Source organism: Sarcophilus harrisii, chromosome 6 (genome assembly GCF_902635505.1).
Source record: "Sarcophilus harrisii chromosome 6, mSarHar1.11, whole genome shotgun sequence".
Lineage (NCBI taxonomy): Eukaryota > Metazoa > Chordata > Mammalia > Dasyuromorphia > Dasyuridae > Sarcophilus > Sarcophilus harrisii.
Window position 1 is genome coordinate 234974258 of NC_045431.1, and position 24146 is coordinate 234998403.

The window sequence follows — 24146 nt, forward strand, 5'->3', positions numbered from 1 at the left end:
TTCTCCTGGCTTGGTTCAGGTTGGTAAACTGAGTCAGTGGCTGCTCAGATACCTTCAGGTAACCGGGCCTGCAGAGGGCGCTCTCTGGGCTCCCACTTCTGGCTGAGGAAAACCATCAAGTCTAACTAGCCAGGCTGCTGGATGGTCAGCGTTGCCCGTCCCTCAGAAGAACATGGGGGGAAATGAGCTGTGGCCAGAGAGCTGAGGTGCTCCCTCCCATGCCCCCACCTTCCTCCTCTTTCTAGGGAACGGAACTGATATTCAATGAGGGCCACGTGAAAATGGTGGCGCGGGGGACAGACAAGGAGATCCCATACAAGATCCACTCTAGAGGCATCTACATGGTCCTTGAGACCCAAGCGGGGATGGTTCTGATGTGGGACCGGAAAACCAGCATCTTCATTAAGTTACATCAGCGCTACAAGGTCAGGCCCGGCCACGGCCGAGGATCGGGGGAGCTCTTAGCAAAGGCGCACCGCCCCCCCCCAGCCCTTTACCCTGCCCGGGGTCTGTCCCTTCTCACCCCCATAGGTGGGGGGCCTCAAGCATACCATGGCCGCTCCTTAACCCCGCGGGTGTCCCGGTGCATGGGAAGGACCGGATTCGGTCTCGAGTCAGCAGTGTGGCTCGGGGGTGGCCCTTCCCCTCCCTCGCTGGGTCTCCATTTCCCCATCTGTAAATGCTCCCACTCGGAACCTCCTGGAGCTCTTGTGAGGAAGGCATGAGAAAACCGAGTCCTGCTCTCTGAGCTTGGGGTTCCTCGCTAGTTGAATAGGGGAAGCCGTCCAGTCTCAGGAACTGTCCATCCAGCCCCCTCTGGGGTCCCACCTGTAGCCTCCAGGATTTCCAGGGCTGGTTATTTCCCTGAGGGGGGTCCCGTTCCCCCCTCCCACCTGGGGTGGGAGCCAGCCTGCTGAAGTGGCTGTGGCCGGTCTGGAGCTGAGGCAGACCTGGCCCCCGCGGCCTGCTGATTCTCTGCACTGGGCCCAGGAGCGGCGTCTTCCACGGGGCCTCCTTTAACGGGGACGGCTGTTCTGCGGCCCCAGGGCCGAGTGCAGAGTCACTTCTCAGGCCTGTGACGGGGCGTCAGCTCCAGAGCGAGGCACCGGCACCCGGGGGTCCTGAGCCTGCTCTCTGGATCTCTGTGCGCAGGGCAAGGTCTGCGGGCTCTGCGGGAACTACGACGGCAACAGCCTCAATGACTTCACCACCAGGAGCCTGTCGGTGGTGGGTGACGTGCAGGAGTTCGGCAACAGCTGGAAGCTCTCCCCCACCTGCCCGGATGCCGTTCCCGTCAGGGACCCCTGCACCGCCAACCCTTACCGCAAAGCCTGGGCGCAGAAGCAGTGCAGCATCATCAACAGCGCCGTCTTCGCAGCCTGCCACCCTCAGGTACTTCCAGGCAGGTGCCGAGGAGCTGAGATCGGCACCCCCAGCAGTCCTTGGCCATGCGCCCCCCCCCAGCCCTTTGCCCTGCCCGGGGTTCTGCCCCTTCTCACCCCCCATAGGTGAGGGGGCCTTCCCAGGGACTCTGAAGCTGTTGGAGCCATACGCAGGCAGACCTGCAGCTTAAAGAGGCAGGGGCTTGAGCCCCCGAGCAGAGGGGCCTTCCTCTCGCTGACCACTCCACCCCGCTAACTCCCCTTTGGCCGTGCCGTTCCCAGGGGGCAGTTGTGAGCCCTGCCAGGGACCAGCCCAATTCGACCCTCCTTAGCTGCCAGCTATGTGCCAGGCACTGTGAGGGGGGTACAAAGAAAACTTGCCCACCCTTGCCCCTCCTGAAGGACTTGGTCGCAAGACAGTCCGGGGCAAGCTGAGCAGAGGAAGGGCCTCCCTCCATCAGGCCAAGGAAGACTCTGAGGAGAGGCTCCCCCTTCGTCCAGCTGAGCCTGGGGGGACAACAAGGGTTCAGCCTAACTCCTCCTCTCCACTCACAGTGGCAGCCTCCCCTGCCTGCCCCCATCCTCTGCCCCAGCGCACTCTGCAGGCTGCTTCCTGGGGTTCCTCCTCTGCTCCCAAACCTCCAGTGACTCTTTGTTCTCTAACACATCCTCCTCCCATCTCCCGTGATTCCCTTCCTTCCTTCAGATCTTCAGCCAAATGGAATGACTCGCCCGCCCTTTTGTCCCCTCCTTTCCTGCACTTGGGCCCTGGCTCACATTATCCCCTGAACTGGCACACTCAGGCACGTGCCCCCTTTATTCCTCCCCCCACCCAGCCCTGGGCACGGCTGCTCACACTCCAGCCCGGCCTCAGGAAGATCGTGCTGAATTCGGAGTCAGCACAAACCTGCCTTTGAATCCTGCCTTTGACAGTTACAAGCTTTGTGACTCAATCTCCTTAAGTGGCCTCAGTGGCCAAATCTGTAAAATGAAAACAATAGCCCCGAACCTCACAGTGTTGTCATGGGATTTCTGTGACAACGATGGCTGAGAATTAGACAAGGGGGGACGAGTTGGGAATACCACAAAGCCTTGTGGGAATGGTGCCTTTTGTTGAAGCTCGAGAGATTGGAATTGAGGGGAAAGCCGTCCAGTTGTAGCCAAGCTCACCAACCCTGAGAAGCACCCACTGTGTACCAGGCCCCAGAATGACCGAGCCCTTTTCCTTCCCCTGAGTGCCCACCGCAGGCACGTTGGGCTCTCCCTCTTGGGACTGTGGCTGCTGGACCTGTTTGGACCCTTTGTGGGGGATCTATGGCCGGAGCCCGGTGCCTGGTCAGGTGGGGGAGAGCATTCGCTTTCAATCCCGATCAGTCAGAGCTTCAACTGAGCCTTTCTGGCGAAAGCAGCGTGCCTCTATTAAGTACCTGCTGTATGGAGCGCCCAGGCTGCAGCTGGGACGGAGACGCCCATCGCAATCAGACAGTAACGGCAACAAGGACTGAGCAGGGAGAGCCGAGGTCCCAGAATCTGGGTAGAGTGGGCTTGGACCGTCCGTTCCTCTTTCCTCCCAGGTGGACTCCACCAAATACTACGAGGCCTGTGTGTCAGATGCGTGCGCCTGTGACTCTGGGGGAGACTGTGAGTGTTTCTGCACAGCGGTGGCGGCCTACGCTCAGGCCTGCAATGACGTGGGCGTCTGCATCTCCTGGAGGAAGCCAGATATTTGTCGTGAGTGGATGATGCACCTGCCAGTACCTTCTCCCTGACACACTGGGGTGGGGGGCGGAGGGACAGAGTAGAACATGCACTATCTGGCATGCTCTGAGATGTATAAACAGCATGCATAAAGCCCACATTCTCCCCGGACTTTTTTTTTTTTTTTTTGCTGAGGCACTCCCACTCCTCTCTTGTAACTTTCAGCCATGTTCTGTGACTTCTACAATCCCCACGGAGAGTGTGACTGGCACTACCAGCCCTGTGGAGCACCCTGTCTGAAGACCTGTGGCAACCCAAGTGGGAAGTGCCTGGTGGACTTACCTGGGTTAGAAGGTAAGAGAGAGCTTAATTAAATTCTATCCCCAAAGGAAAATAGAAATCCCAGAACGAGGGACAGCTCCCTGGGGGATGGGGAGGTGGCAGAACCAGTTCCCTCAGTTTCTAATCTACTCTACATCAATCAACAAGCAATTATTGAATGTTTACTATGTTCCATATGCTGTGGAAAGGGATACACAGAAAGGCTAAAACAGTCCTTGACTACGGATGGCTCCCATGTTAAAGGCCACAAAGTGGTACATACATATACTGTGTAACTGGAAGGAAATGTCAGAGAGATTGGCTCTGGCAGCTGAGGGAACCAGGAAAGACTTTATATAGAAGGTGGACCTGGAGCTGAGTCCTGAGTCCCTGAAGGAGGCCAGGGAAACTACAAGGTAAAAAGGTGAGGTGAGATGAGAGAACATCCCAGGAATGAGGGACAGAGACAGGAATTACTGTGTCACGTACAAGGACTAGTCAGAAGGCCAGTGACACTGAGTCAAAGAAGAGATGTTAGAAAGGAAGGTATAAGAAGACTAGAAAAGTGGGGAGGGAGTGGTTAGGAAGAGCTTCAAATGTCAAACAGCATTTTATATTTTCTACTGGAGATGATAGAGAGCGGTTGGAAATTGTTCAGTAATGAGGTGATACGGTCAAGATGTATACTTTAGGAAAATTACTTTGGTGGCTGAATGGAGGATGGACTAGAGTGGGAAGAGACTTGAGGCAAGCAGACCCCACAGCAGATATTGCAACAGTCAGTGTACTAGGTGATGAGGGTCTGCACCAGGATGGGGGCAGCATTAGAGACGAGAAGGGAGCCATCTAAGAGATGTTGTAAAGGTGAAATTGACCAGAGATGTAGAGGAAGTGAAATCGACCTGAGATGTTGCAGGGGTGAAAGTGACCAGAGATATAGAGGAAGTGAAATCGACCTGAGATGTTGCAGGGGTGAAAGTGACCAGAGATATAACAGAGGTGAAATGACCAAAGATGTAGCAGAGGTGATCAAATGAGTCCCAGATGGAGATATACAACCCTAATAGCTTTTATTTTGAAGATTGCTTTCAGTTTTTTAAAAGGTTTTTAAATATTTATTCCTTATATGCCACTAGAATTTATTTTTTTTACCCATGTCATTACTTCATAAAGCATTATCAAATTACTTGACAAATGATGTAAATTTTGCACAGAGATGATTTTCCATCTGAAATTTTCACTCCCATCATAGAAATTAATTTACTTTAGGGAATGACTAAGGGGAATTCTGCCAGACCAAATCCATTATTCAATGCCACATAAAACCCACTCAGTCTTGCATGGATTTTGTTGTACCTAAGGATTTAAAAATGTGAAGTTACAGTCAGATTCAAAAATTTCAAGAGAAAACAACAACCAGAGAAACTGGTGTGTACTGATACAATTTTATGAGGGCAAGTTTAATTTTAATCTTAGTTATTATTTGGATGCAATGTGCTTTTGCTGCATGCAACATAACACAAGTACACCAAAAAGTAATTATATCCCAAGTATCAGCAGGTCAAGTAAGACTGGCATTTAAAGGAATGACAACTAAAGAAATGATAAAGGCTCTAATGTTACTTACATTAAAACAAAAGAATCTAATGCAGTTTCTGTCTCGCCAGTGCCTCATAAATTATCCATCCTGCCTCAGAGCAATACACAATCTCAAAATTCTGTTGTTCTTAACACAGTATAGTGTGAATCACTAATGGCTTCAGAGAAATTAACAGGCCTTTCTGAAGCCAGACATACAGACACTCTAATAATCCCTCTATATCTTGGCAGCTTAAATCTGATCTTTTCATTTTCCAGAAATATCAGTTCAAAACTTAAAAACACTCTTTAATCAGCAATGGCTTAATTTAAGATTCTTATCTGGTATTTCCATGCTATCTATCTCAACCTTCAAGAAGAGAAAAAAAAAAAGGAGAGAGGAAAAGGTAACAAATATTTATACAGTGCTTACTGTATATTAGATACAAAGCGATACTAAGGGATACTAAGGGATACAAAGAAAGACAAAATTATAATTACAGCTAATGTTTATATAGAATTCACTATGTGTCAGGCACCATCCAAATAACTTCATAATTACCATCTCATTTGATCCTTACAGCAACTCTGGGAAGTAGGTGCTATTATATCCCCATTTTGTAGATGAGCAAACCGAGGCATACAGAAGTTAAATGACTTGCCTAGGGTCACACAGCTAGAGTCTGAAACCAAATTCAAACTTAGATCTTCCTGAATGATTCTAGGTAAAGAACCTTATGCTCTGTGCTACTCTAGCTGTCTAAAAACAAGACAGATCTCGAATGATTTTAATTGATTTAATGTTCCTCAGAATTGGGGGGAAAGACCCCCTTAATTAATAAGGGTAGGAATGCACCAAATCCTACTTAGAGACCACTTGCAATGTTAGTGAGTTATTCCTGATTTCAAGACCAAACCAGCTTCGGGATTTCATTCTCTCTTGTTGCTCCTGGTTCTGCCCCGGGGGACCAGACAGAACCTCCCCACAAAAATGCTGGAGGACAGTTCTCCCGGCCCCCTCCTTCCTTCACCCCTCAGATTTCTCTTCCCAGACTAAAAGTTGCTAGTTCATTCCAGCAGTTCTCCTGAAGCATGGACTTGAGAGACCTGGGAGGTCTCTGTCTGTCCCTCCCCCTCCTCTTCCCTGGGGAGAGGCCCTCTCTCTGAAGTCTAGCTCCTCTCTGCCCCCCCCCTCAGGCTGCTATCCAGACTGTCCGGCTGAGAAACCTTTCTTCAGTGAAAGCCAGATGAAGTGCGTCGACCAATGTGGCTGTTACGACGAGGAAGGGAACTATTATGAAGTGGGAGACAAAGTCGTGAGCCGAGCCAACTGCCAGAGCTGGTATGTAAGAAGGGTGGCCCCGCCCTTGGCTTGGGGAGTCGGGGAACCTTGCCTGATACCTGGCCCTGACTTTCCAACAAGGCAAAGGGGAGGAATTCCATTCAGTTCAATGGGAACTTATTAAGTGCCTACTGGATACAAAGTAATGACACTAACAGGAAAGGTCTCGTGTAGAAGGCAGCAGCCGAAGCCGAGGATTCTGAGACACGAAGGGGAAGAGGGAATGCGTTCCCTGCGTGGGATTTGTCATTGGCTGTTGTCCAGTGTGTTTATTTCCCGTGTCCCACATGCTTTCCCCTCTCCTTTTCACTGTTAGTAACTGTACCACGAGTGGCATCCAGTGCATCCCGGACCAAAATGGTGAGTAAGCTGCCGGGGGACAGGGACGCCCAGAGCCTCCCGCAGCGATCAGATGGTATCATTGCGTCTCCTGGCCTTTCAGAGTGCACTTGCTTGTATGAGGGTCACACGTACCATGTCCATGAGGTAATTTACAACACCACGGACGGCCTGGGAGGCTGCCTCATCGCCATCTGTGGCGAAAATGGGACGATCAAGCGCATGTCCGAAGAGTGCCCCGGGACGCCCTCCACCTCTTCGCCATTCACCTTCATCACCAGGCTGCCCTCCACTGCAGGTAACCTGGGGCTGGCTGAGAGGAAGCACTTGCCTGAAAGTCTCTATAGTTCTTCCCAGATCCCCCACCCTGAGCTCATTTGTAATGCAAGTGATTAAAAAGAAATCTTCCTAACAAGGGGTCCCTGCCCACTTAAGAGGCCGTGGCTAAGGCCAGCAGGCTTTGGGAAATGGCCAGACCAATGAGCGAACTTTCCTTTTTCAACTTGGAGATTTAGAAGCCCAGAATGGAAAAGCCACCCTTGGTGGCTGACCTTGGTGGCCGCTCTGTGCCCCGTGGCAGCCCCTAGCTCCAGGGAGAAGGAAGGCCTTGCCTTATACCCCCTGGCTAGTGATGAGCAGAGCCAGAACTCTTGGCTGCCAATTTGGGGCCCTGACCACCATGAAGTCTCATTGTCCTCTACCCCCAGTTGTGCTGGCAGCTTTCCAGGAGTCCCAGAACCCTTGGCTGGGTCTCCATTTCCTATTGCTCCTTCATTTTTTGTGTGCACAGCGCTCCTCTGATGATACTGGAGGCAGCCACTGAGCCTGATGGTACTTGACCTGGGAGGAACCAAACCCTCGGAGGTCTCAGTGCCAGCCAAGATTTCGAGTCCTTCAGGTGGAGTCTGGAATCATTGTTAGGGAAGGCAGTGGTCAGTTCAGGAAGGCAGTTCCACTGTGCCCCCAGCAGGGGAGCCCTGGGAAGGTATGCTGGGATCTCTCTGAGAGGTCCTATCTGGAAAATCTGGATTCGAATCTGAGCCCTGACTTCCTGGTAGCCTGATTAGGGCAAGAGCAACAGCACTGAGCCTTTCCATAATCCTCCACACATATGATCTCATAGAATTTTCACAAAAAGCCCATGAAGTCAGAAGCCATTATCCTCCCCATTAGGCCCAAACAGATTGAAGTGACTGGCCTCCAGCCCCATGGGAAGTCAATGCCTGAGATAGGATTTAAACCCAGGGCTCCTTGTCTTCGAGCCCAGTGCCCTTTCCAGTCTGGCCCCTCACTCTTTCCTCTGCCTGTTCTCCTCTGGGAGCCATCATTTCTTCCTCTGAAGCTGCTGTGAGGAGAGCCCCGGGTGCTTTGTCAGCCCCGGGTGCTTTGTCGGCCCCAGTCCCCCAAGTTTCCTTTCTCTCTCCCTTTCCAGAGACCACCAGCACCGTCTCAGCCGCTTCCACAGTGTGTGTGCGAGAAGTTTGTGAGTGGTCCGACTGGTACGACAGCAGCACGCCGGGAGCGGGGCTGGATGGTGGAGATTTTGATACGTTCGAGAACCTCCGGCTGAGCGGATACTCAATCTGCCCCGGTGCTCGGGACGTGGCGTGCAGGGCCCGGGCGTTTCCGAGCATCTCGCTGGCAGAAGTGGGACAGAAGGTGGAGTGCAGCCTGTCCCGGGGGCTGCTATGCTACAATGCGGAGCAGGAGCCGCCCTTGTGTCACGACTATGAGATCCGAGTACTGTGCTGCAGCTACGTGCCTTGTGGTGGGTCCACAACCACGGGCACCAGCTCATCTGCCACAAGATCTACAATGTCCCCCCAAACATTATCGACCTTGACCTCACAGACATGGTCCACGCCCCCCAGAGCCAGTACTACTGGGTCCTGCCAGCCCCAATGCCAATGGACAGAGTGGTTTGATACCGATTACCCCAAGTCCGAAGCCATTGGTGCAGACATCGAGACATACGACAAGATCAGGAGCACAGGAGAGAAGTTCTGCCAGGAGCCCCAAGGCATCGAATGCCAGGCAGAGAACTACCCTAACATGACTCTTGAGGAAGTAGGACAGGTTGTGTATTGTGATGTTCACTTTGGCTTTATCTGTAGAAATGAAGAACAATTAGGTTTGTTCAAAATGTGTCTTAACTACAAGATCAAGGTCCTGTGTTGTGATGACAGCAATTGCCATACAACGACTCCAGTCACCTCTGCAACCCGAGAGTCCACGCCAGTCATTCCCCTGTCCACACGCTCACCCCCAGGCACAGAAGTGACCGTTACAACATCCTCTTCAGCTCCTCACCCAATCACCACCGCAGTCAGCAGCACAGCAAAGACCTCGGCAGCGTCCACATCGACCCCCTTGGCTACAACCACCAAGATGGTAGAGGTGAAAACCGCAGCCACTCCTGGACCTACCCAGGGCACAGTTAAAACAAGCTCTCCCCTCACCCACTCATCTACAGAAACAGTTCAGACAACACAAAGACAATCCACAAACTCAGAGATCTCAACAGCCACAACACAACCGAGCTCAACTTTGAAGACACAGACTACCACGCTGCTTCCTCCTGGCCCCACATCAACCGGTACAATAACTTCATCACAAGCCACAACACTCGTCTCTACTTCCTGTCAACCAAAGTGTGAATGGACAGAGTGGTTTGATACCGATTACCCCAAGTCCGAAGCCGTTGGTGCAGACATCGAGACATACGACAAGATCAGAAGCACAGGAGAGAAGTTCTGCCAGGAGCCCCAAGGCATCGAATGCCAGGCAGAGAACTACCCTAACATGACTCTTGAGGAAGTAGGACAGGTTGTGCATTGTGATGTCCACTTTGGCTTTATCTGTAGAAATGAAGAACAACCAGGTTTGTTCAAAATGTGTCTTAACTACAAGATCAAGGTCCTGTGTTGTGATGACAGCAATTGCCATACAACGACTCCAGTCACCTCTGCAACCCGAGAGTCCACGCCAGTCACTCCCCTGTCCACACGCTCACCCCCAGGCACAGAAGTGACTGTTACAACATCCTCTTCAGCTCCTCACCCAATCACCACCGCAGTCAGCAGCACAGCAAAGACCTCGGCAGCGTCCACATCGACCCCCTTGGCTACAACCACCAAGATGGTAGAGGTGAAAACCGCAGCCACTCCTGGACCTACCCAGGGCACAGTTAAAACAAGCTCTCCCCTCACCCACTCATCTACAGAAACAGTTCAGACAACACAAAGACAATCCACAAACTCAGAGATCTCAACAGCAACAACACAACCGAGCTCAACTTTGAAGACACAGACTACCACGCTGCTTCCTCCTGGCCCCACATCAACCGGTACAATAACTTCATCACAAGCCACAACACTCGTCTCTACTTCCTGTCAACCAAAGTGTGAATGGACAGAGTGGTTTGATACCGATTACCCCAAGTCCGAAGCCGTTGGTGCAGACATCGAGACATACGACAAGATCAGAAGCACAGGAGAGAAGTTCTGCCAGGAGCCCCAAGGCATCGAATGCCAGGCAGAGAACTACCCTAACATGACTCTTGAGGAAGTAGGACAGGTTGTGCATTGTGTCCACTTTCTTTGTAGAAATGAAGAACAACCAGGTTTGTTCAAAATGTGTCTTAACTACAAGATCAAGGTCCTGTGTTGTGATGACAGCAATTGCCATACAACGACCCCAGTCACCCAGCCAGTGGAACTGACCGCCACCCTGAGGACTGGCCCCACGGCACAGACATCCCTCACCACCAAGAACCCGGTGACAGAGAGCAGCCCAATCACCTCTGCAACCCAAGAGTCCACGCCAGTCACTCCCCTGTCCACACGCTCACCCCCAGGCACAGAAGTGACCGTTACAACATCCTCTTCAGCTCCTCACCCAACCACCAGCAGTCACAGCACAGCAAAGATCGGCAGCGTCCATCGACCACCAAGATGGTAGAGGTGAAAACCGGCACCTGGACCTACCAGGGCAGAGTTAAAACAAGCTCTCCCCTCACCCACTCATCTACAGAAACAGTTCAGACAACACAAAGACAATCCACAAACTCAGAGATCTCAACAGCCACAACACAAATGACTCAACTTTGAAGACACAGACTACCACGCTGCTTCCTCCTGGCCCACATCAACCGGTAAATAACTTCATCCAGCCACAACACTCGTCTCTACTTCCTGTCAACCAAAGTGTGAATGGACAGAGTGGTTTGATACCGATTACCCAAGTCCGAAGCCGTTGGTGCAGACATCGAGACATCAGACAAGATCAGAAGCACAGGAGAGAAGTTCTGCCAGAGCCCCAAGGCATCGAATGCCAGGCAGAGAACTACCCTAACATGACTCTTGAAAGTAGGACAGGTTTGTATTGTGATGTTCACTTTAGCTTTATCTGTAGAAATGAAGAACAATCAGGTTTGTTCAAAATGTGTCTTAACTACAAGATCAATCCTGTGTTGTGATGCAGCAATTGCCATACAACGACTCCAGTCACCTCTGCAACCGGAGTCCACGCCAGTCACTCCCCTGTCCACACGTCACCCCCAGGCAAGAAGTGACCGTTACAACATCCTCTTCAGCTCCTCACCCAACCACCACTGCAGTCAGCAGCACAGCAAAGACCTCGGCAGTGTCCACATCAACCACCAAGATGGTAGAGGTGAAAACCGCAGCCACTTCTGGACCTACCCAGGGCAGAGTTAAAACAAGCTCTCCCCTCACCCACTCATCTACAGAAACAGTTCAGACAACACAAAGACAATCCACAAACTCAGAGATCTCAACAGCCACAACACAACCGAGCTCAACTTTGAAGACACAGACTACCACGCTGCTTCCTCCTGGCCCCACATCAACCGGTACAATAACTTCATCACAAGCCACAACACTCGTCTCTACTTCCTGTCAACCAAAGTGTGAATGGACAGAGTGGTTTGATACCGATTACCCCAAGTCCGAAGCCGTTGGTGCAGACATCGAGACATACGACAAGATCAGAAGCACAGGAGAGAAGTTCTGCCAGGAGCCCCAAGGCATCGAATGCCAGGCAGAGAACTACCCTAACATGACTCTTGAGGAAGTAGGACAGGTTGTGTATTGTGATGTTCACTTTGGCTTTATCTGTAGAAATGAAGAACAATCAGGTTTGTTCAAAATGTGTCTTAACTACAAGATCAAGGTCCTGTGTTGTGATGACAGCAATTGCCATACAACGACTCCAGTCACCTCTGCAACCCGAGAGTCCACGCCAGTCACTCCCCTGTCCACACGCTCACCCCCAGGCACAGAAGTGACCGTTACAACATCCTCTTCAGCTCCTCACCCAACCACCACTGCAGTCAGCAGCACAGCAAAGACCTCGGCAGTGTCCACATCGACCACCAAGATGGTAGAGGTGAAAACCGCAGCCACTTCTGGACCTACCCAGGGCAGAGTTAAAACAAGCTCTCCCCTCACCCACTCATCTACAGAAACAGTTCAGACAACACAAAGACAATCCACAAACTCAGAGATCTCAACAGCCACAACACAACCGAGCTCAACTTTGAAGACACAGACTACCACGCTGCTTCCTCCTGGCCCCACATCAACCGGTACAATAACTTCATCACAAGCCACAACACTCGTCTCTACTTCCTGTCAACCAAAGTGTGAATGGACAGAATGGTTTGATATGGACTTCCCAAGTTCTGGAATCAATGGGGGAGACTTTGAAACATATGATAATATCAGGAAAGCAGGAGGGAAAATTTGCAAAGACCCCAAAAAACTTGAGTGCCGAGCTGAAAATTACCCTGAGGTAAGCATTGACCAGATTGGACAGGTTCTGCAATGCAACCAGAAATTTGGGCTGATCTGCAAAAATGAGGATCAAAAGGGAAAATTCAAAATGTGCTTTAATTATAACATTCGTGCCCTGTGCTGTAATGACTGCCTCTCCCTAGTAACAGAAACAATGACGACTCCATCCACACCACAGAGCACAACTGAACTTACCACGCCCACCTCAACACTAATGACATCTACAAAGGAGGCTATTTCAACTTCCCAAACCAGGAAAAAACCTCCCACTTCCTCACAAACTCAGAGTACAACTCAAAAGTCTTTTAGTTCCAAGCCCTTGACAGCTTTGGTCTTAACACAAAGTATCCTAACAAAGCCTGGTCCATTCATAACAGCAAGAACCTCCACTGTGAAGTCTAGCACAGCAAGGACACACACCGCCCCAACATCTGGAGCCACTGAGGTCACCAAGCTGCCAAAGACAACTCCTAGATCTCTGAGCACAAGCTCATCATTTGGAACCACCTCCACTAGTCAATCAGCACCTTTCAGCCCCATTACCTCAGTCTCAACTGGGGCTACGTCACCCACAGAGTGCCAGCCCAGGTGTGTGTGGACAGACTGGATTGACCAGAGCTACCCCATCCCTGGAGAAAATGGTGGAGACTTTGAGACCTATGACAACATCCGGGCTACAGGGGAAAGCCTCTGTGCGAAGCCCCAGAAAATCCAGTGTCGAGCGGAGAACTACCCAAACCTGCCCCTCAGCCAAGTGGGACAGAATGTGGAGTGTGATGTGAGCATTGGCCTGATCTGCAGAAACCGAGATCAGGCTGGCTCAAAATACTGCTTGAACTACCACATCAAGGTGCTCTGCTGTGATGACTACCGCCATTGCAAAGCCACCTCATCACCACCTGTCACCACATCTACCATGACTTCAGTGAGCTCTCCCCTTCCCACCAACATTACCAGCCAAACTACCCCAACCCCCTCTCACCCCACTGGCACCACACAGAAAGTAACTTCATCTCATTTGCTGCCGACCCTATCTTCCCATAAGACTGCCAGTGTGCCCACCATGCCCACAAGTTCTGAATCCACAACAGTCTCTGGAGGAACTACCCTCTCACTGTCTCCCATCTCCAGAACGATAGTCACCTCTCCAACGGGCTCCTCAACTTCATCCATAGGATCCACAAGCTGTGCACCCATCTGCATTTGGACAGACTGGATTGACCAGAGCTACCCCATCCCTGGAAAAGATGGGGGAGACTTTGAGACCTATGACAACATCCGGGCTTCAGGGAAAACCCTCTGTGAGAAGCCTGAGAAGATCCAGTGCCGAGCGGAGAACTACATGCACTTGAACATCGACCAACTGGGACAAGTGGTCGATTGCAATGTGAACACTGGTCTAGTCTGCAGGAACAGGGACCAGTCTGGAAGGTTTAAAATGTGCCTCAATTACCACATCAAGGTGCTCTGCTGTGATTACTCCCGCTGCTCAACTACAGCCAGACCAGAAACCTCATCTTACCTTCATACTCTATCTACCACTGCCAGATCAAGGGTCCCACCTTACCTCAGTACTCTGTCTACTGCAGGAACCCACGCTGGCAGTACCCCCATACTGTCAACCCTCAGCAGCCCCTCCAGTGCCAGTGCCACTCCCTCAGGAAGCATGGCACCCACTACTCACTGTGCGCCCCGGTGTCGCTGGACCGAGTGGTTTGACACTCACAAACCCAAACCAGGCCGATTTGGAGGCGATATTGAGACTTATTACAGCATCACGGATGCTGGGGGCAAGCTCTGTCTGGAGCCCAAAGCCATCGAGTGCCAGTCCTCAGTCTTCCCAGACACTCCCCTGGAGCAGCTCGAGCAGGTGGTGTGGTGCGACGTGGATTACGGCTTGATCTGCAGAAACAGTAAGCAGAAGGTTCCCAATGCCGTGTGTCTCAACTATCGAATCCGGGTGCAGTGCTGCGATGACTACAGCCACTGTGCGACAAGTCCACCTACAACCAGCACGGCTTCCACGGGATCGGCTTCCTGGACGACACCGTCCACCGGCACCACGGCCACGTCTGCCAGCTCCAGATCCCCGAGCACCTCCCCTACCTCAAGCCTGCAGACGGAGAGTACCAAGTTACCGCCAGTCACAGCGGGCACCGAGAAAGTTACCAGCTCAGGGCCAGTGACCTCTCCACAGCCCACCTCCACCATCCCATCATCCACCGGCTCAACAGCACCAACCACTGCAGTAATTTCCCCTGTGGCATCTACCACAGCAGGGACACACACCGCCCCAACATCCGAGGGTACTGAGGTCACCACACGCTCACAGACAGCTCCCAGATCTCCGAGCACAAGCTCATCATTTGGAACCACTTCCACTAGTCAATCAACATCTCTCAGCCCCATTACCTCAGTCTCAACTGGGGCTACATCACCCACAGAGTGCCAGCCCAGGTGTGTGTGGACAGACTGGTTTGACCAGAGCTACCCCATCCCTGGAAAAGATGGGGGAGACTTTGAGACCTATGACAACATCCGGGCTTCAGGGAAAACCCTCTGTGAGAAGCCTGAGAAGATCCGGTGCCGAGCGGAGAACTACATGCACTTGAACATCGACCAACTGGGACAAGTGGTCGATTGCAATGTGAACACTGGTCTAGTCTGCAGGAACAGGGACCAGTCTGGAAGGTTTAAAATGTGCCTCAATTACCACATCAAGGTGCTCTGCTGTGATTACTCCCGCTGCTCAACTACAGCCAGACCAGAAACCTCATCTTACCTTCATACTCTATCTACCACTGCCAGATCAAGGGTCCCACCTTACCTCAGTACTCTGTCTACTGCAGGAACCCACGCTGGCAGTACCCCCATACTGTCAACCCTCAGCAGCCCCTCCAGTGCCAGTGCCACTCCCTCAGGAAGCATGGCGCCCACTACTCACTGTGCGCCCCGGTGTCGCTGGACCGAGTGGTTTGACACTCACAAACCCAAACCAGGCCGATTTGGAGGCGATATTGAGACTTATTACAGCATCACGGATGCTGGGGGCAAGCTCTGTCTGGAGCCCAAAGCCATCGAGTGCCAGTCCTCAGTCTTCCCAGACACTCCCCTGGAGCAGCTCGAGCAGGTGGTGTGGTGCGACGTGGATTACGGCTTGATCTGCAGAAACAGTAAGCAGAAGGTTCCCAATGCCGTGTGTCTCAACTATCGAATCCGGGTGCAGTGCTGCGATGACTACAGCCACTGTGCGACAAGTCCACCTACAACCAGCATGGCTTCCACGGGATCGGCTTCCTGGATGACACCGTCCACCGGCACCATGGCCACGTCTGCCAGCTCCAGAACCCCGAGCACCTCCCCTACCTCAAACCTGCAGACGGAGAGTACCAAGTTACCGCCAGTCACAGTGGGCACCGAGAAAGTTACCAGCTCAGGGCCAGTGACCTCTCCACAGCCCACCTCCACCATCCTATCATCCACCGGCTCAACAGCACCAACCACTGCAGTAACTTCCCCTGTGGCATCTACCACAGCAGGGACACACACCGCCCCAACATCCGAGGGTACCGAGGTCACCACACGGTCACAGACGATTCCCAGATCTCCAAGCACAAGCTCATCATTTGGAACCATCTCCACAAGTCAATCAACATCTCTCAGCTCCATTACCTCAGTCTCAACTGGGGCTACGTCACCCACAGAGTGCCAGTCCAGGTGTGTGTGGACAGACTGGTTTGACCAGAGCTACCCCATCCCTGGAGAAGATGGGGGAGACTTTGAGACCTATGACAACATCCGGGCTACAGGGAAAAGCCTCTGTGCGAAGCCCCAGGAAATCCAGTGTCGAGCGGAGAACTACCCAATCCTGCCCCTCAGCCAAGTGGGACAGAATGTGGAGTGTGATGTGAGCATTGGCCTGATCTGCAGAAACCGAGACCAGGCTGGCTCAAAATACTGCTTGAACTATCACATCAAAGTGCTCTGCTGTGATGACTACCGCCATTGCATAACTCCGAGCTCAAGCCCCTCTACGGCTTCCAGTTCGAGGACTCCACATGTGAGCACATCTACTTTGCAGACATCCACCATCTCCACCTTCTCCACTTCTGTATCCGTCCCTCCCACCTCACAGCCAACTCTGATGCCCTCCACCTTCACAACCCCCTGCTTCTGCTTCGTGTCAGGAGACCTGCTTTCTCCTGGTGAGTAGAATTCTTCTCATCCTCCTCATTGTAGACAAGTCATATGCATCTGTTGGCCTATGTTTCTTTGGGATCTCTTTGGGACACGGGATCAATTTAACGGCTTTTGTGATATTCTCTCAAAATTCTTTTTTTTTTTCTGCTGAGGCAATTGGGGGTCACACAACTAGGAAGTTTTAAGTGGCTGAAGCTAGATTTGAACTCAGGTCCTCCTGACTTCAGGGCTGGTGCTCTAAACACTGCACCATCTACTGCCCCTTAGAAATTCTCAAAGCAAAATAAGTGTGATTTTTCCACTTGTTCACACAAAGAATAATTTTCATAACCCCTGAGTTTCTTACCTTCTCCTTCTGATGACACATCTGTAGCTTCAAAGACATAATATGATCCTAAACATAAAAGAAAATCTTTATAACTCTTCTTTTCCTTTTGACAGGTGAAGTAATCTACAACAAGACAGACAAAGCTGGGTGTAGTTTTTTTGCCATTTGCAACCAACATTGTGAGATAGAAAGATTTAATGGACCATGTCCAACTCCAACATCAACTGTCCCCCAAACAACTCCTCCTCCAGGCTGCTATGATGTCCATCCAACAAGACAGGTAGCTAACACATTATTTAGCTCTTTTCTTCCCATGTGGAATAGGCTCATTTCTGAGATAGATGGATGGATGAATGAATGGATGGATGGATGGAAGGACAAATAGGAGAAACAATTAAAGGACAGAGAGATGATTGTTTTGTTGAATCATGATTCTTCATGACCCCATTTGGGGCTTGCTTGACAAAGATATTGAACGGTTTTGTCATTTCCTTCTCCATTCATTTTACAGAGGGGGAAACAGGCAGGAAGTGATTAAATGCTTGCTCAGGATTACAAGCTAAGAAGTATCCGAGACCAGATTTGAATTCATGAAGATGAGTGTTCCAGTACTCAATGCATTCTGGCACCATTTGGCTGAACCAAGATAGATAATGTAGGAAAGGATAGGACGACTAAATGGATATAGTGAAATTATATGTGTCGCTCATCGAACTAAACCCTAGAGATACAAATATGAGAAAGCAAGATAATCCCTCCCCTCAAGGAGCATCCATTCTAATTCCACATCTCTGTATGAATAGACAAAGGTCAGATTGGTGGAAAGATGCACAGACAGACAAATCAAGCAGATGGATAGGAGGGGATGTGGAGTTGGGTATCTGGCTATATGTGTATAAGGCAGAAAATGGATCAAGGACTGAATTCACTGTTAGAGAAGAGGTAGTGTTGCCTAGAGTTTAGAAAGCCAGACTTGAAATCAGGAAAAGGTGAGTTCAAATGTGTCCTCAAATATATTCTAGCTCTATAAGGCTGGACAAGGTTCGGTCTCAATCTCCTCTTCTGTAAAACATAATAATAGCACCAAAGCTGGCTATTATTGTGATTAATAAAATAGTAAATGGAGAGATGGAAAAGCTAGTAAATGGATGGATAAAATATGACTGAGTTCTATTTCCTCACTACCTACATATTCCTCAACTCCCTGCAGTCTGCTTTTGAACCCCTACTTCTAGGCTGAAATCCCTCCTTCTAAGGTTACTCGTGGTTGCTCTAATGCTCAATCTGTCTTCATCCTGCTTCTCTCTGCACCTTTAGAGACTGTTGCCCACTCTTGCCCTACAACTTCTCTCCTCCTTCAGAGGCATCTCAGTCTTGCCGTTCTCCCCTTCCCTCCCTACCTGCTTCTTCTCTTCTCCATTTCTTTGGATGGCCTGCCCTCTTCCCATTTCCATCATGTTGGGGTCTCGGAAGGGTCTGATCTGGACTCACTTCTATTCACTCCTTACAGAGCTCAGCCTTGACAAGAGTGTTGTCTTTTGCGCTTATCGTGGGGATAGAACTGGCTATGGCTCAACAGTGCAGATAATCCTGAATTCTGGACAACACAGAAGTGGTTTCTCTGAGCATTTTCCGTAGCATTTTCCTTCCTCACTGTGGGTTTCACATTCCTCTTGCCACTGGAAATGAGTTCATGCTTTCTGACAATGGAGGCAATGGGCAAATGAGCTGAGAATGGGCTCCAGGAATGGGAGGGAATCTCTGCATAAGAAAAAAAGGGTCTATGCTGCTGAACATGACAGGAGAGGGTCTCCCAAGGCACTGGAGAGGGGCGGGGCCACTTACAGGATGCACTTGAGAAAAGCCAGGGGCTCAGCCAAGCCCTGGGGGTGGGGAAGTCCAAGAGCCTTGGGAAAAGGCTCTTGATTTCCCACCCAAACATTAGGCACAAACCCTGGAAGGAGCCTGCCTCCAGATCTTGGGCAGTCCCTGAACAAGCCAATACCGGTGTTCATGTATTTTTCCCAGCCTGGAGAGCAATGGACCAGTAATTGCCAAGACTGCACCTGTGACAACAGCTCCCTCACCGTACAATGTAGACCTGTGCAGTGCCCAGAGCCCACACCACCCCCCAAGTGCCAAAAGGAGGGCTTTGTCATTGTCTACCAGGCTCGGGCAGAAGATTCATGCTGTATGGAGGCACACTGTGGTAAGGCCAGCCGTCCCTTGCTAGATCCCACAAGGTCAGAGTGGAAATCTCTGCAGAAGTCCTGGGACGGGGGTCTAGTTGGATCTATTCCAGAGTCCTGTGTGAGAGAGGAGGGGGCAGTCTGGAAATTTCTGAGCAGGGGCTGGGACATGGGAGATCCCTTTAGCAGAAAGATGGCCTGGAGCTGGGGTGCCCAATAAAGGGGACAGCCCCAGGGAGAGGGAGAGAGAGAGCTGTGGAGGTAAAGATAAGATTTATTGGGGAGAATATACTGGAGTGGGGAGGGAAGAGGGGAGAGGGAAGGATTAAAGATGAATCGGTGGCAGAAGGTTGGCATGCCAGATAAAAAGGACTTTGAAGGAACAAGCTCCGATTAAACCCTGGCATTCCTGAGCACTTGGCAGGACGTGTGGGCACGAGTAAGGGATCTGGACCTCCCAAGAGAAATAAGGGCTGGAAAAAAGACTCCTGAGTCCTGGTTTGGGGACTTGGGGCAGGGGGAGAAGCAGGGGGGAGGGCTGATGTTGGTGGGATGGTCAAGAGGGAGAAGAGTGAGATACCCTGGGACTTTGGGAATAGGGAGTCTTAGTCTTCTTCCCTGAGAGGTCTGAGGTGAGAAAGGATGATGCTGCTTAGCCACAGATTCAAATGCTCATTTGTTGATTAGGCAAGTCCCAGGAAATTCTGGGCATCCTTTCCTAAGAAATCCTAGGTTTGCTTCCCCAAGAAATCTCAGGCTTGCTTCCCCAGGAAATCCTAGGCTTGCTTCCCCAGGAAATCCTAGGCTTGCTTCCCCAGGAAATCCCAGGCTTGCTTCCCCAGGAAATCCCAGGCTTGCTTCCCCAGGAAATCCCAGGCTTGCTTCCCCAGGAAATCCCAGGCTTGCTTCCCCAGGAAATCCCGGACTTGCTTCCCCTGGTTAGACTGGGAAAGTAGATTACTCACAGGAGAATTCTAAAAGAGTGGAAGCAGCATAAAGGCTGCTTATGGAGGATTCTAATTAACTCAATCTAGAACCTGGAGACCTGGGCCCCAATTCCAGCTCTGCCTCTTCCCATTGTGGGATCCTTGTCTCTTGGGGCTGCCTCAGTTTCCTCCTCTGAAAATGGATAAAATAAAAGTTATGCTACCTCTTAGGGCTGTTGTGCAGTGAGCCTATTGTTGATCTTAAAGACTATTTACTGAGTGCATGACCTTAGCAAAAGAACTTAACTGTGTGTCAGTTTTCCCATATATGAACCCAGCTTGAAAATAACTCTCCTGCCTATTTCCAAGAGAGAGGAGCCCCAGGGGTGCCTCTATACAATCGTAAGCCTTCCTCTGGTGTGGACACTCCCTTTTAAGAGTCAGATGGAGGAAAGGGGGGTACTGACTTCTTCCCAGAGAGCTGGGATTGAGTAGAGTCTGCAGAGATGCCCTAAGAGCAAAGGGGTAACTTCCCAGAATTCCTGGGCTCTCCCTTCACTTGTGGTACATTCTCCCCCAACCCAGTCTGCAACCAGTCAAGCTGCCCTCAAGACCAGCCAGGCTGTGGACCCCAAGAGGAGCTGTTTAGCTTGCTGCCTGTGGACACCTGCTGTCCTGTCTTCGGGTGCAGTGAGTACTGAGCTTTGGGGCCTCGGGGGGTTCCTGGTCCTGGGATGTCCTGACCAGAACACCGGGCCACTTCTGATGGGAGATCCCAAGTGCTTCCCGGCCTCCCCCGTCCCGGATGAACGGGCAGCATTGAGGGTTCCTTAAACCATGTTCTGAGCTTCCCTTCACATTTTCACATTTTACATTCTCGTGTCTTTCAGGAGAGAAAATGTGTGAGCACAACGGGACCACCTACGGGGTGAGTGAGCCGTTCCCCTCAGGGTCCCCACCGGGCCGTTCCCCTCAGGGTCCCCACCGGGCCGTTCCCCTCAGGGTCCCCACCGGGCCGTTCCCCTCAGGGATCCCCATCTCCCTTCCCGACCACACCCAGGCCAGCTCCCCGGAAACAGCAGAAGGCTTCCTCTGTGGACGGGCACATCAATAAGGGACCAGGGCCTGCTCCAAGAGGGACAGAGGTAGCCACAATCAGGCATTTGGCGTTTACAAAGTGGCTAGTCTGTGCCGGGCACCGTGCTAAGAGCCAGATCTGGGGGGAGAGGCAGCTGAGGCAGTCCCCGCCTTCAGAGAGTTTACAATCTAATGGGGAGGAGGGCGACATTATGCCATCAAGTCTACAGAAAACAAGCTTTTAGGCAGGATTAATAAAAGTAATGGAAAAAGAGGAGGCGCTAAGATCAAGGAGGTTGGGGAGGATTTCCTGTAGATTTTAATTGGGACTTAAAGGAAGCCAGAAGGTAGAGAGGAGAAAGGAGGAGAGTGTCCTAGACATGGGGGGAAACCCAGAGATAGAAGTGAGGATAAGGAGGGGCAGAAAGAGGCATAAAGACACAGAGAGCAAGGAAAGAATTGAGAATAGGAGAGGGAAGGAGGGAAGAAGGGAGAGGAGAGAGAGGAGGAGAGAGGGAGAGAGAGAGAGAGAGACAGAGAGACAGAGACAGAGAGACAGAGAGAGAGAGACAAAGAAAGAGAGAGACAGAGAGACAGAGAGAGAGAGAGAGTGACAAAGACAGACAGACAGACAGACAAAGAGAGACAAAGAGAGAGAGAGAGAGACAGAGAGACAGAGACAGAGAGAGACTGACAGACAGACAGACAGACAGAGACAGAGAGAGAAAAAGAGAGATAGAGATAGAGAGACAGACAAAGACAAAGACAGACAGACAGAGACAGACAGACAGAGAGAGAGACAGAGAGACAGAGAGACAGAGAGAGAGAGAGAGAGAAAAGAGAGAGAGAGACAGAGACAGAGACAGAGACAGAGAGAGACTGACAGACAGACAGAGACAGAGAGAGAGAAAGAGAGAGAGAGAGAGAGAGAGAGAGAGAGAGAGAGAGAGACTGACAAAGACAGAGAGAGCAGAGAAAGAAAGGAGAGAAGGAGAGGGGAAGGAAGCAAAAATGAGAGAGATGAGACAGACAGAGAGACGGCACAGGTGAGAGCCCATTTGCACAAGAGAGCTCTCTCTGGTCTTGTCCCCCACTCACTGGCTGTGTGACTCCTGAAACTTCTCTGAATCCCATCTTTTCCATCTGTACAACGGGCATGCTGCCTCAGTGGCATTGATCCCTCCTTTCCCCTCACCCTAGGGAGCGCTCCCTGGGTGGAGAGAAAGGAAAGATCCATGTCACTCATTCCCCTGGAAAAGCAGGGTGAAGGTTCCAGGAACTCCAGAAAAAGGTCCCCCTGCTTGCCGTTACTTTGCCCAGTGGTTGCAAACATGGAAACCTGGCTCAAGATTCATTAATTGCCCCACACTCTAAATGCACAGAATGATCTCAATTAAAAAACCATGGCCCTGGATCGAGAGAACAAAGCAATGTGCATGTGGTTGCACAAGCTTGTGCTTTGGCAGGCGCGCCCCGTGGTGTGTGTTTGCACACTTGTGCTTTGGCAAGCGTGCGCCATTGTGTGTGCACAGAGTGTGTGTGTGCCCGCATGTTCAGAGAGTGCCCCGGGGGCCACCGCCATCCCAGCTCGGTGCCTTTGGGAAGCTCCTGCCGCTGACCACCAGAAGCTCCCTCGTCTTTGGCCTGGACGATGCCCCGTTCCCCCAGCTTTGCAGCGGTCCTCAGCGGATCCCCTGCTTCGGGTCCCATGTGCCCCTGGGGACCCTCGGCCCCCTCCCCTGGCCCTGCGCAGAGACCCCAGCCGTCGCCATTCCCTTAACCCCGGCCCTCTTCCCTCCCAGATTGGGTCGAGCGTGCCATCGGATCTGCCCTGCCACAACTGCACCTGCCGCGCCGAAGTGAACCCGGCCACCAACAGCACGGTGTGGTGCGAGCCCAAGCACTGCTCCAGCACCTGCGGCCCGGTGAGAGCCCAGCCCCTGCCCGGCCGGCCGGGCCCTTCTCCTGGCCTTCCCCACCACGGGCTGTGGGACAGCTGAGCGGGGGCAGCACATCTGGGCCCAGGAGCTCTCGGAGCCAGTCCCGGGTCAGCTGCCAACAGCATTCCCACCGCTGCCCCCCTTGGGATGCCCAGGATGGCCTGGGAGCTAGGGATCATGGGACAGAGGCTCCCCCCCTCGCCCCCCCCCTCCACGGCCCGCGAGCCAGGGCTGATCCCTGCCCCTGGGAGCTCCTCCCCTGAGGGAGGAAGTCAGGCCTGACTTGCTCCCTGAGCTTGTTTCCTGCCCTGGTGATTCCGGGAAACTCGCTCCCTTCCTTTGGGAAGTCTCAGGCCTGATGTGGGAGGTTGGGCCTCGGGAGGAGCCTGTGGGTGCCAAGCCGGAGAGTGGGCTGGCCCGGGATGAGGGAGCGAGGGTCCCGGGGGCAGCCCCTCGGGTTGGGGCTGCGTGAGGCCCCTGAGCAGAGGGACATGGGAAGCAAGGGGCCCCGGGCTGCCGCAGAGGGGGCAGCCAGAGAGGAGGCGGAGGAGCCTGAAGGCCAGACCAAGGCATCTGTGGGAGGGACAGGGGTCCAGGCAGGGGAAGGACAGAGAGGACCCAGGAAAACTCAGCCCCCTTCTTGCCTCCCCCCAAGGACCAGGAGTACCGCGTGTGGCCAGGCCAGTGCTGTGGGCAGTGTGAGCCCTTGGGCTGCCTCACCCCAGACGACAAGTGGATTAAGGTGAGAGGTCAGAGGGCAGGTGGGCTCCTGGGCTTTTTGTGGGGGCGGGGCCATGGGGCACTGCCCTCCAGGGAGGGCCTGAGGAAGCTTCCCCAGTCCCAGCACTGGCTCTGGGCAGGGCCCGGCCTCCACTGGGGGAGAGGCTCTGAGGCTGGCAGCCCCTGGCTGTGAAGACCATGTATTTTAAAATCAGCAGGAGTCAAGAATTCAAGTTAGGGGAAAATCGTCCGTCTTTATTCTCAGTGAAGGATCAGAGGTGGAAGATAAT

General features: G+C 52.0%; 1 protein-coding gene across 1 annotated transcript in view; it reads left to right on the top strand.

Moving 5' to 3' along the window:
* LOC100918502 (mucin-5B) overlaps positions 1-24146 on the top strand; it is a 63751-nt gene that overhangs the window by 34697 nt on the left and 4908 nt on the right. The window contains exons 26-42 of the mRNA XM_031943591.1: positions 246-425; positions 1153-1392; positions 2957-3113; positions 3306-3434; positions 6177-6321; positions 6638-6681; positions 6764-6958; positions 8093-10616; positions 11223-16681; positions 17118-17284; positions 19033-19213; positions 20705-20809; positions 21010-21047; positions 21148-21264; positions 22729-23121; positions 23504-23604; positions 23695-23878. Of these exons, the coding sequence (XP_031799451.1) occupies positions 246-425; positions 1153-1392; positions 2957-3113; positions 3306-3434; positions 6177-6321; positions 6638-6681; positions 6764-6958; positions 8093-10616; positions 11223-16681; positions 17118-17284; positions 19033-19213; positions 20705-20809; positions 21010-21047; positions 21148-21264; positions 22729-23121; positions 23504-23604; positions 23695-23878 (10359 nt within the window). The remainder of the gene's footprint in view (positions 1-245; positions 426-1152; positions 1393-2956; positions 3114-3305; positions 3435-6176; positions 6322-6637; positions 6682-6763; positions 6959-8092; positions 10617-11222; positions 16682-17117; positions 17285-19032; positions 19214-20704; positions 20810-21009; positions 21048-21147; positions 21265-22728; positions 23122-23503; positions 23605-23694; positions 23879-24146) is intronic.